The sequence below is a fragment of the Ursus americanus genome, chromosome 11 (assembly GCF_024610735.1).
Source record: "Ursus americanus isolate L20-20 chromosome 11, mUrsAme1.1.p, whole genome shotgun sequence".
Classification (NCBI taxonomy): Eukaryota; Metazoa; Chordata; class Mammalia; order Carnivora; family Ursidae; genus Ursus; species Ursus americanus.
Window position 1 is genome coordinate 60,081,374 of NC_142137.1, and position 19,651 is coordinate 60,101,024.

The 19,651-nt window shown below is 41.8% G+C and overlaps 1 protein-coding gene across 2 annotated transcripts; it reads left to right on the plus strand.

Annotated features, from left to right (window-relative positions):
* The first annotated feature begins 274 nt into the window (after positions 1–274).
* On the plus strand, positions 275–19,436 carry GINM1 (glycosylated integral membrane protein 1). 2 transcript variants are annotated; one of them, XM_045805325.2, is made up of 8 exons: positions 275–442; positions 4,915–4,974; positions 5,140–5,236; positions 11,514–11,665; positions 12,262–12,418; positions 13,207–13,340; positions 14,905–15,068; positions 18,713–19,436. In XM_045805325.2, the coding sequence occupies exons 1-8, from the start codon at positions 323–325 to the stop codon at positions 18,822–18,824; spliced, it is 996 nt and encodes a 331-aa protein (XP_045661281.2). In that variant the 5' UTR covers positions 275–322; the 3' UTR covers positions 18,825–19,436. The 2 variants fall into 2 exon arrangements, with proteins under 2 accessions (XP_045661281.2, XP_045661282.2); XM_045805326.2 differs by having other exon boundaries at positions 13,210–13,340.
* The last annotated feature ends 215 nt before the right edge of the window (positions 19,437–19,651 follow it).

The following is a 19,651-nucleotide window of genomic DNA, read 5'->3' on the forward strand; positions in this document are numbered from 1 at the left end:
TTTAAAATAATGTCAATGAAAACATTTCACTCCTTCGGATTGGTAGTTCTCTCCCATCCGGACCGGCAGTCTCATGACCAAATCGGACCTTCCCAGGCTTGACTCCGCCCCTCGACGTTTCCGGGCGACGCGCATCCGCAGTCCGCTTTTCCCGGAGCCCCAGCAGTCCGAGGCCATCCGCCCCTTCCGGGGCTCGTCTCGCCCCCGCCCCGCCCCGTCCACCAGGGTCCCGCCCCAGTGGCCTGGCCCCGCCCCTGGCCCCGCCCCTCGGGCTGGCTCGGCCCTCAGCTCCCGGCCGTCAGCCGCCGCCGGCCTGTCCAAAATGGAGGGCTCTTCGCCGGCGCCGTTTGCCCTCCGGCTGCTCCTGCTGGCGGTGCTGCCGGCCGCCGGGTGGCTGATGACGGTTACAAATGAGCTGCCACAACCGCCCCAAGCCCGGAAGGTAGGGCAGGGCGGGCGCTCGGCCGCCCCTCCGCACGGACCCTCCGGGGAGGCCCGGGCCGGAGCTGTGGGGCTTCGGCGTCCGCATAGACGCCTCCTGCCACCCGCCGGCGGGCCAGGGGCGGGGGTCCGGGTGCCCAAGACAGGAGAGGGAAGAAGCATCCAAGGAAATGGGGGCAGTCTGGGGGAAGGCGGCGAGAGAGCGAAAAGGGTTACTTAATGTGTGGTTAAGCCTAGTGCAGCGAAACTTAGGGATTCTTACGGCAGTCCCAGCTGTTGCCAGCCGGAGGGGATTCTGCCGTCGAAAGTACGCGATCACAAGTGCTCTCAGCCTTTTGTAATGGCGCCTTCCTGGGGTAGAGCCGGCACTGGGGCCAGGCAGTGTTCGGGAAACGTGGAAGTGGCTCGGTGAGAGAACCAGAGCGATTCCAGGCCACCTGTCTACTTCGGCGGCAGGGAAGCAGTGCAGGACTCGGGGGTGCGCCTACGCCGTGTCGTCGGGGCGGGAGAAGGAGAAGGGCTGCAGACCCGACACTTACCCTCAGGTTGTCCCTCTGGTGGATGTTGGGAGGAGTGGATTTTTGAGCGTGGCGGGACCGGCTGCACCAGCATTCGCTGGGAACCGGCTGGAAACGCACTAATCCGATACTCTGGAGGTGGGGCCCAATAATTTGTGTCACCAAGCCCTCCAGGTGATTCTGAACCAGCTAAAGTAGGATAACCGCTGCGCCTTTGTGCTAGAGGGTGGTTGGTTTTTCTCGCTTCGCGTCATGCTGAAATAAACCAGTATTCGCCGATCCTCGATTGAATGTCTGGTTCGGAAAAGTTTGAAGATTTTTAAAATGGGAGTTTTCCCAGAATGAAAAGAAACAATATAGGTATACTTTTTCTTACTGGTCAAGACTTGAATACTCTAAATTCAGGGGTGACTTACACCATAAATATCACTTTAAAAAAAATCTTTTTTTAAAAAACTTTTAATGACATTACTCTCAGAACAAAAATAACAAGCATATCTCGCTTTCAATTCTTCTGGGGCATTTCGAGAAGGCACAACAATGCAAGCCGTAAGAACCACTCGTATCTGAAATTGTATATGGACCACAGTGCAACTGGTCAAAAATAGAAATGTGATTGGTAAGCACCAAGAGACCAAATAAAAATAAAATGATTCTTAAAAGTTCCGGAACTCCGTTGTTTTCCAAATTTTAAAGATTCGTCATAATCACTGTGAAGCCAAAGGTACTTAAGTCTGTCCCTATAATCTGAGAAAAATGCATTTTGACTGCAAGCTGAAAGTACACTGCTCTGTGAGCTTAGTGAGCTCATCATTTCAGTTCTCCCTTTTTATGTCTTCCTTCCACTTTTGGAAAGTCCAGATCTAAACTCAGAATTTCATAGATGAAAGAATGCTGAGCAGGGAGAGGGAGAATCTCATTCCTTGGAAATATTTATATAGGAGACTGAAGCCTCTTGATCTAAATTGTTCAATGTTTTATTTTTTAAATTTTCCTTTCTTTTCTTTTTATTTTTAAATGTTTAAGCCCCAATGTGGGACTTGAACTCAAGACTCTGAGATCAAGACCTTAGCTGAGATCAAGAGTCAGAGGCTTTACTGACTGAGCCACCCAAGCACCCCTATTTTGAAAAATTTTCAAATGTACAGAACATTTGAAAGAATGTTACAGTGGTCACCATGTTAAATGAGTGCTGTCCAGTAGACTTCGGTGTAGTGATGTGTTTGCCTGCACTCTCCATTGCAGTAGCCACTAGACTACTGTGGTTAGTGAGTGCTTGAAATGTGGCTGACCAGGGCCACTGAGGAACTGAGTTTCTAAACTTTCATTTATTTAATTTTAATTCATTTAAATGTAAATAGCCACATGTGGTTATTGGGTACCATATTGAATAGTGCAAACTTAGACCCCCATTAATATTTTACTATACTTGCTTTATGCTTTATCACACCTCTGTTCATCTGTTCATTTTTGTATCTAACCTGTTCTGAATGTAAGAAAACTGACTGAAGTCAGGAAAATTCTCTCCATATCACCTCAGTGACGCACACGGAATGTAGGCATTTTTCTGTTTTGTTTACATGTGCAATTGTTAGAAGCTGAGGTTACACAGATTGTAAAATAATGCAAATTTTTATAGTATGTGCCTCTAATATTAAGATAACCTGGTCACCAAAGAGAGGCATCCAGAGGACACATATTTTCTTATATGTGTAAATATTTATTTCATATATTTCCCTGAGACTTAATTCATTTATTTTAAATGAGGTATCTATTACCTTTGTCCTTAGGAAGCCATGTGTACCAGCTGGGCATCTTGTGAGTGAAGGAATTAGAGGGAGATTTGAAAATGGGTGGGTAGAAACTTCAGTTCTGCCACCCACTCTTTAAGTGTCCGCCTCCCTAGCTCACAAGCTTGAACTTCCAGTTCAGTTAGAGGTTCTCAGGAAGAGCAAGAAATATGACCTATCGCTGAACTTGGGCCCGGGAGGCAGTAAGGGATTAGGGTGTCCTCTGAAATGAAATCATTCGAAAGACCAAAAAATTTAATTGAATTTGGTTCCTGCAAAATACGGCAGGATAGTGTCTCTTTTTTTTTTTTTTTTAAAGATTTTATTTATTTATTCGACAGAGATAGAGATAGCCAGCGAGAGAGGGAACACAAGCAGGGGGAGTGGGAGAGGAAGAAGCAGGCTCATAGCAGAGGAGCCTGATGTGGGGCTCGATCCCATAACGCCGGGATCACGCCCTGAGCCGAAGGCAGATGCTTAACCGCTGTGCCACCCAGGCGCCCCAGGATAGTGTCTCTTAATTGTCTTTTACAAACCCCGGATTTTACTAGGCAAGTGATATATATATAAGTGCAGTAAAGTAATAATATAGTGTGTGTTCACTCCGAAAAGGCAGAAGCTATGAAAAGGTTTCTTAGAATACCATCATTAGAGGGTCATCTCTGGGCTGTTAGAAGAACAATAGAGTGCAGTTAACGGATCCTCTAGTTTGAACAGAGGAATTCTTGGCTGGAATTAGGACACAAAAAAAATCTAACCACCAGTTTGATGACTTACTGAATGTTGGTTTGTTCTAGAGATGAGTGTACTGGTTCTAGCCCATGCTTAGTTTTAAATTAGGATGGACCAGGAGAAGGCCAGGCTGGTTCTGAAGCTTCATAGGCCCCCATGCAAGTTGGCAAGTGTACCAAATGTATGGTATAGGCTTTCCATGTTAGAGTCCTGTTCCTTGAGTAGAGTCACCTCAACCTCATAAAATCACTTCAGTCTTACTCTCTCATTTGGTGGAAGCACATAAAGTATTAGAGATAGTCACGGTGCCAAGAGATACACTTGTATATTATTTTGAATATGAATAATTTTCCTATTTTCTAAGTTAAGAATACCCCCAGGAAAAAAGATCTTTTATTCTAGGATAACAGTGTCTATGAATGAACTTAGGGAAGGATTTGCTTTACAAATGACAAATTGTAATTCCTTTGAGTATTGGTGAATAGTTATTAAAATATTGCTTTCTTCTCTTTAGAAAGCATGTCATTGATAAAATGTTTGAGTAACCGTCTCTGAGCAAACCTGGAGAGGCACTAAAAGATAGTGCACAGTACATACTCGTCCACGGGCACTAGGGGGCGTAGTTAAGAGGAATGGGAGCAGGAGCGCCTGGCTGGCTCAGGCGGAGGAACATGGGGCTCTTGAGTTCGAGGCTCACGTTGGGTGTATAGGAAAAGTAAATAAGCTTTAAAAAAAAAGAAGAAGGGTTAGAGCAGTTTGGTTTATGGAAACAAGAAAGTTGGAAACAATTCAAATGTCTATTGATAATGGAACAAATAAATAATTGGGAATCATTTGAGGGGCTTTTATATAGCTGTGTAAATGAATGTCTTCCGATGCCTACACCAACAGTTTCAAATAAAAGAAGTTCCAGAAGAATACATACAACCTTGCTCCACTCACATAAAGCTTAGAAACAGATAAAACTAAACAACATGTTGTTTAGAGAGAGACAAGCCCAGTAAAACTATAAAGAAAAGCAGGAAATGATTAGCATGGAAGACAATGTAGGGATTCCTTCTGAGGGGAGGGAGGGTAACAAGACAAGAGGGGTCACGCGGGGGATTTCTAAGGTGTGTGTAGACGATACTCTAGTTTTTCACCTAGGTAGTAGGTACACGAGTGTTACATTTTTCTTTTAAACCCTGCATTTGCATATTATATGCTAGTAAATGTGACATATTTCATAATTAAGTGGAAAAATACAGATTAGGAAAAGTTGGAATTGTGAATAAGGGTATAAAAAAGGCTGTGAAAATAAAAATGCTGGGTTTTAAAAATGTTCTTTTGATGTTGTCAGTGATTATACAGTAACTGGTTGAGGGGAAAAGAAAAAGAACTGAGCTCTTCTTACTTTGTGAAATGCATACCCATCCACTTCATATGTTTTGCAGGACAGCATCAGAATTAATGTAACTACCCTGAAGGATGATGGGGAGGTATCTAAAGAACAGGTTTGTCTCCTTTTGATTATGTTTTAATATATCACTTAGCTAAGTAGTAGGCAGCCTATGTTATTTTTCTCTGAACATCTAATTTAGTTAATGTATTTTTGACATGAAGAATTTGTCATCATTTATAAACCATTGGAATTAATGTATATGCTGCTTTATTTTAAGGTTGTTCTTAACATAACCTATGAGAGTGGACAGGTATATGTAAATGACTTCCCTGTAAATAGTGGTGTAACCCGAATAAGCTGTCAGACTTTGATAGGTGAGTACGACTAAATTATTTCCATAATTTTTCTGTTTTTAGTAATACTAAATTCATGAATCACAGTTCTTTGATGTGATGTATTTCCATTTTAAATTAATATACATCATTACTGGAGTGTATATAAGACTAATGTGTTTAAAATTCAAATCCTACTTTATATTGGTTATTCCTGGCATATTCACATTTCTTTCTCATGAGATTGTCATTGGCTGGAGCTGCATTTCTGGTAGGTTGATATCAATGTAAGAATGTACAGAGAGGTAATAAGTAGAGATTTACAAGTAAGAGGCAAAATCTTGGAGGAGCGCTTATCACAGTTGTAAGAAAATAAAGAGAAAAATAAGTTGTTGCTCTAATTCTCCGGTTTTCTGTTTCTTCTACCCTTAGGTCCAGATAACATTTTTTCAACCTTTTAAAATCTTAAATTGTTTAAAGACAAGCAAATATGTTATGTTGTACCACAGTATTTGAAGGAAATAAAGAATATGAGAAATGCGTATAGTATTCTTCCAACATATGCATTTAAGGCAGTACATTTTTCCCTAAACAATTGTATTTTGTACCTGATTTGTTGCATACCTTCATTGTCATTCGGTTCATAGTGTTTTCCAGTTATTTGTCGTGATATTCCCTTGTCCTGCGGGTCATTTAGAAGTTACAGTGCTTAAATTTCCAAACATTTTAGAACTTTTGTTTTTACTATTTCCACCTCTCTCATCAGAGGTGCACTGTGTATAATTTTAACCCCTGAAATTAGAGACTTGCTCTGCGGCTCAGCAGTTGGTCAGTTTTGGGACATGGTGATGTCTGTGTCCTTGAAGAGAAAGTACATCATATAATCACTTGGATATGATGTTCTATATATGTCAGGTAAAATTTTTTGTTAATCATATTGTTCAGCCTGTTACGGAAGTACTGATTTTTGTGTGTTTGCTCTGTTACTGAGAATGGTATGTTAAAATCTCCACTACAAAGATTTGTCTGTTCTCCTAGCTTTGTCAATTTTTGCTTTCCATATTTTGACACAATATTACCAAATTCATACAGGTCTGCACTGTTATTTCTTCCTTGTAGATCGACTTTTTTATCATTATAGTGTGTCCTTCTTTCTCTCTAGTGTTATTTTTACCTTAAAGTCAGCTTTATCTGTATTATGGTAACAGTGATTGCTTTTTGCCCCGGGGAGGGCGGGAAGGAGGTGGATTGCTGTGTGGTATCTTACCATTTTCTTTCAGTCTTTCTGGGTCCTTACGATTAGGGTGAATCTCTTATGCAGCATATACTGGTCTGATTTTAAGTCAGTCTGTCAATCTGTCTTTTAATTGGAATTTTGATTTATTTACATTAATGTAGCACCGAATCTATTTGGATTTAAATCTTTAATCTGAATCTCTTGTTTCCTATTTGTGTCCTACCTATTCTGTGTCCCTTTTTCTTCTCCTTTTGGCCCTCTTCTGGGTTTTTTATTTTTTCTTTCTTCATCCCCCTCTATCTTGTTGCTTTTATATTATTTTCCTGTTCTTTTAATGGTGACCTCTGAGGTCAACAAACTAGTATTTTTTTTTTTAAGATTTTATTTATTTATTTGACAGAGACAGAGACAGCCAGCGAGAGAGGGAACACAAGCAGGGGGAGTGGGAGAGGAAGAAGCAGGCTCCCAGCGGAAGAGCCTGACGTGGGACTCGATCCCATAACGCCGGGATCACGCCCTGAGCCCAAGGCAGACGCCTAACCGCTGTGCCACCCAGGCGCCCCACACAAACTAGTATTTTTATCACTTCCCAGACAAAGCAAGAACCACAGAGCATGGAAACTCATTTATTCCCTTTCTGCTTTTGTGTCGTTACCGTCATACATTTTAACTCTTTGTGTTCTTCCATCCTAATATTATGCCTCATATCCGCAACTACGCAACATAATTGTTCTTATTGTTTTGTGTAATCCAGTGCTCATTTATGTTTACCTTAGAGGTTGCCCTTTCCATCGCTCTTCATTCCTTCCCGAATGAAGAAATGAATGAAGGGGAATAAGAAACACACGCCTATACACTTAAAACCCGCATCTGTCTAGAGGCACATATACAGTGAGTGAGTGTGTATGTGTGTGTTTCTTGTTCCCCTCGGGGCTCATTTTCCCCCTGCCTGAAACATTCCCCTCAGCAGGGGATCAGGAAATCCCCTTGGTGCAGATTTGTTAGCCGGAAGTACGGAGCTTTTGTCGGAGGACATCTTTGCTCTGCCTTCATGGTCTTCTCACGTCTGTCGTTTCTGTTGAGAGTTAGTGTCGGGCTCATTGCTGCGGGGAAGATGGTAAGGTTTTGTTGTTTTTCCCTGGTTGCCCTTAATATTTTTTTTCTTAGTCTTTGGTGTTCAGTAGTTTTACTGTGATGCGCCCCGGTGTAGGGTTCGTTAATCCGTGACTCGATGCCTTTTTGTGAAAATTTTTGACCACTGTCTTTTCAAAAAGTGCTTAAGTCCTCTTTCTTATTCCCTTGCTTTTCATTTATGTACACATATGCTTGACCCCTTCACAGGGTTCCATATAGATTTTACACTGTTTTCTGTTTTTTTCTATCCTGTTTCTCTTTTCATCCTCCCCGCACACAAATTCATCAGCTCTGCCTAATTGAGTTAATTTCATTTACTGGGCTTTACTTCTAGGATGTCCGTTTTATTCTTTTAAAAACATTTTTTTTTCTTTTTTTTTCCATCTCCTGCTCAGGCCCTGGATACTGGCCCAAATCTTTTTTTCTCAAAATTTTTTTATTTTTTATTTCGATTTTAATAGTTTACACTTATCTGGCGAAATTCTCCATTTTGTCATCTATTTTCTTTTTTTTTAAGATTTATTTATTTCTTTTAGAGAGGGAGAGCATGAGCGAGGTGGGGGCAGAGGGAAGAGAGAGAATCTCAAGCAGACTCTGCCCTGTGGACGAACCCAGCACTGGGGGCTCGATCCCACGACCACGAGATCACTACCTGAGCCGAAACCAAGAGTCAGATGCCCAACAGACTGCACCACCCTGGCGCCCCATTTTCTTTATTTTATTTTATTTTATTTTATTTTATTTTATTTATTTGAGAGAGAGAGAGTATGAACAGGGGTAAGGGGAGGGGCAGAGGGAGAAGCAGACTCCCTACTGAGCAGGGAGTCTGATGCAGGGCTCGATCCCAGAACCCTGAGATCATGACCTGAGCCAAAGTTAGACACTTAAGCGACTGAGCCACACAGGCGCCCCTCTTATTTTCTTGAACCTATTACTTGCAGTAACTTTAAAAGTTCATGTCTGCCCAGTCTAATTTTTTTGAGCCCCTCTGGATCTGTTTTGTTTTTTCTCTTGATCCTTCTCCTTCAGTGTGTTATTTTTTATATTGTGTATGGAAAGTTATAAAGGCTCTGGATAATATTATCTTACTCCAGAGAGGATTTACTTTAACCCCTGGCCATCATGACGATAAGGGGCAGAACACCTTAATTTTTTTTTAAAAGATTTTATTTATTTATTTGACAGAGATAGAGACAGGCAGCGAGAGAGGGAACACAAGCAGGGGAGTGGGAGAGGAAGAAGCAGGCTCATAGCGGAGGAGCCTGATGTGGGGCTTGATCCCAGAACGCTGGGATCACGCCCTGAGCCAAAGGCGGACGCTTAACGACTGCACCACCCAGGCGCCCCTGTAACAATTTAATTCTAAACTTAGCAGCCGACAACAGTATTCTCTCATGGTTCCTGTAGGTCAAGAATCTGCGCTTGGCTTAGCTGGGACCTCTGGCTCTGGCTCTCCTATAAGGATACAGGCATGTCAAGGCTCCGCTGGGGAAGATCTGCTTCCTGGCTCACTCGTGGTTGTTGACGGGATTAGGTCTTGTGAACTGTTGGACTGAGGCCTCCTTTCCTTGTAAGAGGTTGGCCAGAGGCCTCCCTCATTCCCTTGCCACATGGACCGCTCTGTAGAGCCTCTCACAACGTGGCAGCTGGCTGTGTCAGTGAGAGGACAAGGGAGGGTGCCAGCAGGAGCGAATACTCACAAGAGCGAAGTCACAACCTTTATAATCTAATCACAGAAGTGACTTTCCATCACTTTTACTTTATTCTGTTGTTAGAAATAAGTCACTAAGGTCCAGCCCTCACTTGGTGGGAGGGAATTACACAAGGACAGGAATTGCCGGAGTCAAGGGTCATGGAGAGCCATTTTTGAGAGCGGCCTGCCAGTGAGAAAAGTCAGAATATCAAGGGCTTTTATTGTTTTATTTTACTTTACAGCAGGGGTAGCCAGATTGGGGGGCTGAAGAGTCACCACTTTAGTGTCTTTCTATGACTGCATTTTCTCACCCAGTGACTCTCTTGTGCCCTGGCGCACCAGCCTTGGACAGACAGATGTGCTGACGAGGAGGCTGCTGTTTGAGCAAGACCCATGCGCAGTCAGGGAGAACGCGGAGATGGACCACAGGAGAGGGGAGGTTTTACAGTCAGGAGGCTCAGAGGTTGGGAGGGACGTTAGGCAGATCAGAAGGAGAGGAGCAGCAAGTGCCCCCAGAAGGAGCCTGAAGGAGGACCATTCAGAGAACGACTGGACAAGTCAGAGGGATGCCGCTGAAGGTGTCTGAGCAAGGCGGCTGTGTAGTCAGAACTCAGTCAGAAGACGAATCTGACACCGTTAGATGAATGCTTGGAAGGGGAGGGACCGAAGAAGGGAATAGTTAGGTAACCATTATGATGGTAAGCAGTTAACGAACCACATATTGGTTGGGGAGGTGGGGGGAGGTTGGAAAGGACAAATAGAAACTGGACCTGGAATGGCCCAAAGGAAGCCACTAACTGGAATCAGGGAATGAGGGTGAAGAAGCCAAGTGTAGCCTAGTAGCTTTTGTCCTTGCTAGTTGGGAGAAGGGTGGATTGACTTACAGAAACGGGGAAGTCAAGGAGGAACACTTCTGTGAAGACTTAGGTTGAGCTAAAAGGTTAGGTCACTTGGTTCTCAGTGGAAATGTCTGTACCTATTTACAAAGTTAAAAGTGGTAGTCTGTACCCCCCCCCCCGAGATTTTGATTCACTGAGATTGGGATGAGGCGCTGGCGTCTGTACTGTTCGATTCTGATGCAGAGTTAGGATTTAGCACCACCAGAGCACGTGTTTGAATAGTGTCGACGACTTAGGATGGCATATTTATTTTAAATTCTGTATTTATAATTCTGGCTGGAATCACTGCGGAACAGAAGCCATAGAACAATAAACCCGATGCGTGCGGTCAAGGGAACGCTGCCTCAGTCAAGGAGACAGGCTTATACACGGAGAGCTGCACTGCAAGAAAGTGCTTAACGAAGGGCACGAGCTCAGCAGTCTGGGGATACAGTAGCTAGAACTGCTTAGGTAGGAGTTCATTAAAAATGGATGAGGAGAGAGTGATAGTAAAGAACATTCCAGATAAAGGGAATAGCCCAGTAAAGGCACAGAATGAGTTTAAACAGCTGGGTCTGTATGCAGAATATCCATCTGGGTTCCTTTTTGGCTAACAGTCCTCATACGATAACACTTGAGGGACTAACATTGGAGAAACTAAATGTTCCCTGTGCACTGGTTTCATTGATTTATACTGATTTATCTTTTTCTGTAGTGTTTTCTGCCTCGATAGCGTAGCCCTGGCTCTGTAGACCAGCTGCAGCTGTCACACCCCACCTCCACTGGTGTGGTTTGGGGGGTTCTTCGCTAGAGAGGAGAGTGGCCAGCCAGCTAATCCTGCCCCCTCGTCCATGAGTGGGGAGTGATCACAGGGCTGTCACATCCTCTTCCCCAGTCCTGCCCTTCAACAGCAACAGGCGACTTACTGGAGAAAGAATTGAGAAAACAACTCTGTGTCCTTACTGCTTGGGCCCCTTCTATCCCTGGATTTTGTGAATGAGTGAATGGATGAATGAATGTACTTACTCTACTATAACATGGGATTAGCTGTGTCTTCTGGCTTGCTTCGTAAGTAGTTATGCCTCGTTTGTTCCTCCTTGACCAACTACCAAGACAATAGGAATGATGTTGCTAGCGTGGTAGTCTAAAGACCGTCGAGCGCTTTTCCCTTTTCAAATGACCATAAACATTGTGAGGATTTGTCAAGTTGTCTTTATTTGCATAAATTCTGTGACATCAGTGAAGTCAGAGATTAGGAAAGGCGAAGAAATGGTTATGCAGCTGTCTTGTTCCATGTAAATGTCATCGAAATAATCAAATTCAGTAACAGATTTGGTGCCATTTGTTCAAAGCTGTCACTTCCTTTTTTTTTTGTAGTGAAAAATGAAATTCTGGAAAATGTGGAGGAAAAAGAATATTTTGCAATTGTCAGTGTAAGGATTTTAGTTCATGAGTGGCCTATGACATCTGGTTCCAGTTTGCAACTAATTGTCATTCAAGAAGAGGTAGTAGAGATTGATGGAAAACAGGTAAGCTAGTATGATTATTAATTGGGAATTACTGTAAAGATTTATGTTGGGTATTATGCATGCGTTGCATTATTGTATTGTTTCTTTTTTTTTAAATTTTATTATGTTTTTGATGTAGTGTTCCATGATTCATTGTTTGCGTATTATTTATTTCTGACTTGATAAGGAAGAATGGTACCCTACTGTTGCCTGTATCTGATCATTTAAAATTTTTTACTTGTTTTAACATTTAGCATATGAAGTCTTAATTTTTAAAAAACTGATCATATTTATACATGTTTTTATCACTTTGGAATATTATAAACATTAGTAAATAGAGCAAGTGAGTGAAGGGATTGAATTTAGTTTATAGTGCTGCCACTTTTCCTCTGGCTGAGTAAATGAAATGGGACAGAGAGCAAGCTTGTAATACTGAATGCTGAAAGTCAGATTAAAGTTGCTGATTAAATGCCTCAAAGGGCGGGGAATACAGAGTAATTGTGAATAGGGTAAGTTTTTTACTTAAAGAGAACAAGGAGGAAAAGTTAGTTTTAGATTCTTATGGGGTTGTGCCATTATTTAAAATAAAAAGTAATAGCTTATTTTTTCTTTCATAGGCTCAACAAAAGGATGTTACTGAAATTGATATTTTAGTTAAGAACCAGGGAATACTCAGGCATTCAAACTATACCCTACCTTTGGAGGAAAGTATGCTGTATTCTATTTCCCGAGACAGTGACATTTTATTTACCCTTCCCAACCTCTCCAAAAAAGGTACTTTGAAAGACTGTTACTTAAAAGTATGAAGGAAATTATTTCTTTAGCGGATAGCTTTCTAATCGTAGTTAATGTGTTTGGAAGTAGGTTTCTTTCAGAAATGCTTTACAACACCTATTACTTTATATGTCCATTTAAGAACTTCAGGAACCTGGGGCGCCTGGGTGGCTCAGTCATTAAGCGTCTGCCTTTGGCTCAGGTCATGATCCCAGGGTCCTGGGATCGAGCCCCGCATCGGACTCCCTGCTCGGCAGGAAGCCTGCTTCCTCCCTCTCCCACTCCCCCTGCTTGTGTTCCCTCTCTCACTGTGTCTCTGTCAAATAAATAAAACCTTAAAAACAAAACAAAAAAAACTTCCGGAACCTATCTTGAGTCTTAATAGAAAGTGATCAAAACAGAAAGTGATCAGTGATAACTACTTGGTGACATTTTGTGGTAAACAGCCTCCCTTACTCTGGGCAATCGTCACAAAACACGCAATAAGAATATTGTTTAGGTCCATTTAGAGAAGTATTCATTTTTTTCCATTGAAACATGGAAGTTTTTGAAGATTTGCCTTTCTGCATTCTGCGAGATGGAGTCATAACTGGTATAGCTCCCTATAACTGTCTGAGTTTATGGCTCCTTTCTGGCATTTAAACATGAACAGTCATGTTATTTTTTTTTCTCCTATGGCAAAATATATTCTTAGCATCCTACACGTGTTAGGCATGGTAATATTAGAACTAGTAAGAGAGGCACCAGCACGTCCCTCGCGCTTCGGTAACTCGGCTCTTCCTTCTCAGTAGAAAGCGTCGGCTCGTCGCAGACCACCAGCCGGTGTCTGATCAGGAACGTGGAAACCACTGTAGGTGAGGACGCTTCACCTGGCAAACTACCTGAGACCCCTCTCAGAGCTGAGCCTCCGTCCTCCTATAAGGTAAGTCAGGCACTTGGGATTATCTTTATATTACAGACATTTGTGGAAGAAAATAGCGTTTCGGATGAGGTGGAAACCATGAGGATTGGGAGCGTGAGACATCGTTGATAGTGGACTCATCGCTGTTTCAGTGTGAGGTTTTCAGGTTTTCCCCTTCTCTTTTCAAGTTTCATTTAATAACACAGTTAGGTAATGATTATCAAGTCATTGGATTTCATTTGGGGGGGATTTTCAGTCCAGAGTCATTGCCACATTCCCGTTTATTGATTCTGTGACTGCTTCCTCGCGCACGCATGCGTGGTGCCTTCAGCGTCTTCACAGTGACCGAGCGCACGTGGTGAAGGGGGTACTTTCAGGAGTCGGACCATGTGGGTTTGAAGCCTGGTTCTGCCACGTACTAGTTGTGTGATCTTGGACAAGTTCTTAGTCTCTCTGATCTCAGTTTCTTTATCTGTACAATGGGGCATCCACTTTAATCTATAAAATCATGCAGTGGTTACCAGGACTAAATAAACTGGGTACAAACGTAAGTATTTATTTCCACCTGTTAAGAATTCCTGTATACTAAGGCCATGATACGGCTGCCTGGAAATACATTCGAGGTTCAGACTGAGTATCTCGGTACCTCCGTATGTGTTAGCTAGGCCTCTTACTGGAAATAATTTCTATTTAAGTGAGCAAGGTCTGTGGTTAGTCTCAAAGGATTCCAGAGACTTCTTTTAAGTTCCCACTGAAGATTGGGCTTACTTATTTGGGGTTGCTGGAGAAACTCTGGTCACTTTTTGCTACCTGAACGCCGGCACCCTCTCCCTGCCTACCTGCGTCCCTCCGAGCAAGGCCGCCCACACCGCCCGTGCGCACCGGCGTCCGTCCGAGCAAGGCCGCCCACACCGCCCGTGTGCACCGGCGTCCCTCCGAGGAAGGCCGCCCACACCTCCGTGTGCACCTGCGTCCCTCCGAGCAAGGCCGCCCACACCGCCCGTGCGCACCGGCGTCCCTCCGAGGAAGGCCGCCCACACCTCCGTGTGCACCTGCGTCCCTCCGAGCAAGGCCGCCCACACCGTCCATGCGCACCTGAGTGTCTACCGTCACTCTCTGCGTAGAGCAGCACGTTTTGTGCACAGTGAACTCCCCCTCTGGGCCAGAAGCCACTAACACGTTTGTCTTTCTTTCTTGCTGTTGTCCTCCAACTATTGGAAACCCATGGTTGCCTTTGGTCTATTTTGCGTAAAGTTAAACTAGCCGAACCTCTTACCATTCAACAATACATTTACAGACAATAGTATCAATAATTGTAAAGGATAACAAAGTAACATTCCTATGCCTGTATTATTAGAATATAATTTTTAGAATTGTAAATAACGGTATCAAGGTACATTTTAAAGTGAAATGCACCCATTTAAAATGTACAGTTAGATAAGGTTTGATAAATGTAGGCACCCATGTAACCAGCATCACAGTCAAGATACAGAATTTTATCATCACCCAAAACTAGAACATAATTTTTAAAGTCTCTTAGAGATCAAATGATACTTGGCTTGTCTAATCAAAACTCCTTTTTTAGGTGATGTGTCAATGGATGGAAAAGTTCAGAAAAGATCTGTGTAGGTTCTGGGGCAGTGTTTTTCCAGTATTCTGTATGTTTCTCAACGTCATGGTGGTTGGAATTATAGGAGCAGCTGTGGTATTAACCATCTTAAAGGTGCTCTTCCCAGTTTGTGAATACAAGTAAGTAATTATCATTTTTTTAAAAAGATTTTATGTATTTATTTGACAGCGCGCAAGCAGGCAGAGTGGCAGAGGGAGGGAAAGGGAGAAGCAGACCCCTGCTGAGCAGAGAACCTGACACGGGGCTCGATTCCAGGACCCTGGGATTGTGACCTGAGCGGAAGGCAGCCGCTGAGCTGACTGAGCCACCCAGGCGCCCCAGTAATTACAATTTTGAAACAGCATTAGGGTTTTTAATGATTAAACGAGTCGTATTTATTGTATTTTAGAGTAGAAGATACAGATATTAGGAAGACTATAAGACAAGAGGGAGGGAAAGTGATGTTGGCTTTTTTTCCTAGCTCGTCTTCCAACTTTAGCAAAATTAAGATGTTTATTGGATATGTATCATGAACAAGACACTTGTCTTGGGATTCAGATGTGAATAAGACAAACTTTAGCCTCTTAGAACTTAGCCTATTAGAGAGAGAAAGGAAACTCGTATTTGTAATGGAAAATGCAAATGTTAGACTAACAAATGAAATGATAATAATAATAATAGTTATTATTATTTTCTACCTCAGAGTATCAATTGAAAATGAAGTGCATTTTAGAAGACTAGCAGGGTATTTGGTGCAACATTGCTTGTAACAAAGCAAAAGCAAAAGAGGAAACCCCTGAACTGTTATCAACAGGGGCTTAACTAGTGAGTCACGCCTGCTGCAGCGGGATTCTGTGCAGCTGAGAGGCAAAGAATCCCAAATCTAGTAGATGGGGAACGTTGCATAACCATGTGATCCCATTTGGGTAAAACAAAAGGGAAATTTCGGAAATGACAAAATTAGTTACCTCTAATGAGTGGGAATGAGAGCAGGGATAGAGAGACTTTCACTTTTTCCCTTTCTGTATGCCTTGGTTTTTTTTTAACCATAAGAAATTATTTTATAATTGTAAAAGTGAATTTATTGTTAGCATTTTTACAAGTTAAACAGTCAGGGGGCACCTGGTTGGCTCAGTTGGTGGAATGTGCAACTCTTGCTCCTTGGGGTCGCGAGTTGGAGCGCAATGTTGGGAGTAGTTTATTTAGAAAAAAAAAAAAAGAAAAATAAATAGTCATTTTAGTTGTCTTAATAGAAATAAATCTCAATAGATAGAGATGACCACAGTTTTTGGCTTAAATTACATTGTACTATGTTGGAAAAACCATAGGATTAATAGAAAAAAAAAAAAAGAGCCAATTCAAACATTCACTTTTCCACTTGCTTGCCTGCCGTAAGGTCTTTGACACTCCCATTCCTTTACGTGTAACATTGCGGTTTGTTAAAAAGCCGTCATGCAAGCAAAGAGCCTGCGGAGTAAAGAAATATTAGTATCCCTCCCACTTTTTAGTTTGGTTTCCCCTGAAGAATTCACATTTCCCATTTCTTTCTGAAAATGAAAATTCTGAAACTTAATAGTTTCTTCCTTTTTCCTTTGACTGCCAGGAAGCTCAGGACCTTTTTTGAACTTTACTATGCAAACCTGCATAGAAAACCATGTTGCACGGTTTTTTAATTGTTCTTTTACCAAATGTTTTGTTACGGGCTTCTCTGGGAAGAGACGCAGTGTAGAATTAAAAACCAGATTTGCAGTATACTTTTATCAGTGGCAGTTGTACTGAGATACTTCCTGGTAGTTAAAGATTTCATCAATACAGAAATTTAGAGAGCAGTTAAGTCAAAATACCTCTTCCTCCCTGTTCTTTAATTCTTGTAACTGGACGTAATCATCGTTAACTTCTAGGGTGTGCATCTTTTATCCGAAGTTTGTGTATTGATATAAACGTATGGTAAGATAAACAGTATGATCCCATTTGGGTAAAACAGCGTATTACGTTTATAATAATAAGGTTGTTTATCAACCTAGAGTCTTAAGTGTCCCACAGATTGCGCTCTTCACTTAACGACAGAGGTTCCCAAACTGTTTTGGTACATAGCAATCTCAGTGTGCCAGTAATTTTTTCCCTGGTGCCCTTATCTAGGCCGGAAGCAAATTAAAAGAAAATTTAATTATTTTTAGTATTTTATTTTATTATTTTAAGTAGTCCCCACACCCAACGTGGGGCTCAAACTCATGACCCTGAGATCAAGAGTCGCGTGCTCAACCAACTGAGCCAGCCAGGCACCCCTTTATTTCTTAATTTACATATACGTGTATGTCATTCTTACGTACATTTACAAATGGCATGTGTGGGCCTCGAGGGCCCTACACAAAACTCTTGGAGTCGGATTGGACACTGCCACCCTCATTTCCTGTTCAACACTAGCTTTTGACAGTGTTGCTTTTTATCGAAGTCCAGCTTCGCAAAGATCTGACCTCATTGAAAGGAACGTGTCATACAATCTAATGTTGAAACCGTGAACTACCCTCAACATGACATCTTACACATTTGAACTAGTCCGTAGTGCCTGGGAGGCAGCAGCCCCACCCCAGGGGTCTCCGTGCACTTCTGCGCTTCAGCCCTTTCCCTGTCACACGAGTACGTGCTTTGGTCCTCTTTCTGGCTGCGTCGCGTTTTATAGCACAGGTAACCCTCCCGCACTAGACGTTCAGGTATCTTTTAATTTCCTGTTCTTTCCAGTAATGCTCCAGCGTACATCTTCAGTGTGCTCATCTCTCTTGGCACACATGTATTTACGGATGGATTCCTGAAAGTGAAATTACTGGGTCAAAGAGTGTATCTTGTCAACAGCGGACAACAATCTTTTCTGTTTTTGCTACTGTGGACAAAAATATGATCTCGTTTTAATTTGCATTTTCTTCTTCCTCGTGTCCTTGCTAGTCCGGGTCTGGCTGAGTCTAGCATCTTTGTGGTAACTGGCTGTGTATCTCTCCTGTGACGTGCCTGTTTATAACCTTTGCCCGTTTTTCACTTGTGTTGCTTTTTGTCATCATCAGTATGTAAGAGCTCCTTTATCTGTTATACACACATATTATCTGTTGCAATTTTTTTTAAATCTGTCTTCTGCTATCATACAAAAGTTTTAAATTTAGGGTCAGAGCAATTCATGCCTTTCCTTTGTGTCTTTTATGGTTTTAAATTTTTCTTAAGTAGACCTTTCCCATCTTAAAATTCTTTAAGTGTTTCCTTAAAACTTAGTTGGTTTTACCATCATTTGGGTAAAGGCTAAGCTAGAGTTATGATTTGTTTTCCAGCAAGGCCACTGTTCCAGTTGTAATTTGCCCAGTGAATCGGAATGTTACCTTATTATGAACGAAATTTCCACATACATTCGTCTTATTTCTAGACTCTCTTCTTCACTGCTTTGTCTAGTGCTGTGCCAGTAGCATGGTTTTAATTACTATACTGCTTCAATAAAACCAGGCAACTGTCTCTTCTCCCCACTGTTCTTTTTTAAAACTGTTACAGCTATTCTTGCTATACTCCCTTGTGAACTTTTAGAATCCGCTTGGTCAGTTCTATGAACAACTAACTTCTGTTGACATCTTGATTGGGATGATACTGAACTTGCAAAACAGGTCTTGGATCCAATCCAGAGACCTCCTCCTTGGTTAGATACTGAAGTAACAAAAGGGAAAACACTGTCCAGAGATCCTTGATTAGCTTTGTCTTACTATCAAACTGTAGACAGAGGAAATATTTAATTTCTATTTTTATATTTCAGAGGAATTCTTCAGTTGGATAAAGCAAATGTTATACCTGTCACGGCTATCAACGTATTTCCGGATAATCCTGAGAAAAGAGCAGAAAACCTTAAAGATAAAGCGTGTGTTTAAAACACCATCTCAGATCATGGACTCTGAGTTAGTCTTTTGGCTCTCAGTTTGCCACTTGAATAGAATTTTCTTTAAATCGCTAAGAATCTGTTTATACACTAGAGAAATTGCTAAACTCCTAAAACTGCCTAAAACTTGACCTTTAAAGTGACAATTTAAAGTTCACCTTACTCTGTAACAGGGCTGGCTATTCAGATGATGAATTAAGGGAAATTTAAATTAAGTAGAAGAGAAGACATGAAGAAACTTCAAAATTACCAAAAAAAAAAAAAAAAAAAAAGGGAGGGGGAGCAAGACAAAATGCCATGTGCCAATACTTTTCAAGGTGCCTTTGTAAAGGAAATTCTAGCCACTTAATTACTATAATCTATGAGACTTTATGAAAAGCACTTTATGAAATTCTAATTTAAAAGCTCAAGAATTTAACACTTATTTTTTTATTCAGTAAAATGTGCCTTTATATCAAGTATGTGGCTCAGTATAAAATCACTGAAGTATGTGCTGATTTGATTGTATCCTATGCCAAGACTACTTACGTGAACACACCAGGATTTAAAAATAGTAGTGACATGTTCTCACTCTAAAATAAACTTTTTTTTGAGGAAAACAGTATACAGTTTTGGTATAAAAATATTTCCCAGGGAAGAACTGCTTCTATCTAAGAGCTCCTTTCACATACACTGGCTGAAACCAGGGCTCAAATCCGTTAAGGAGTCTGTCAATGTCCTGGAATTAGACCATGCCCTTGCTCTCGTGGTTCTTAGTGCTAGTCACCCTTGAACAGTGGTCTTTCTTTTTTTTTCTAAGCTATCACTCACGTTGACATC

Bases quoted from the DNA above. Each gene is read 5' to 3' on its own strand.
- GINM1 (XM_045805325.2), top strand. From the start codon at position 323: ATGGAGGGCTCTTCGCCGGCGCCGTTTGCCCTCCGGCTGCTCCTGCTG. The intron at 443-4,914 runs GTAGGGCAGGGC...TATGTTTTGCAG, and splicing joins AACCGCCCCAAGCCCGGAAG to GACAGCATCAGAATTAATGT. The intron at 15,069-18,712 runs GTAAGTAATTAT...TTTATATTTCAG, and splicing joins TTCCCAGTTTGTGAATACAA to AGGAATTCTTCAGTTGGATA.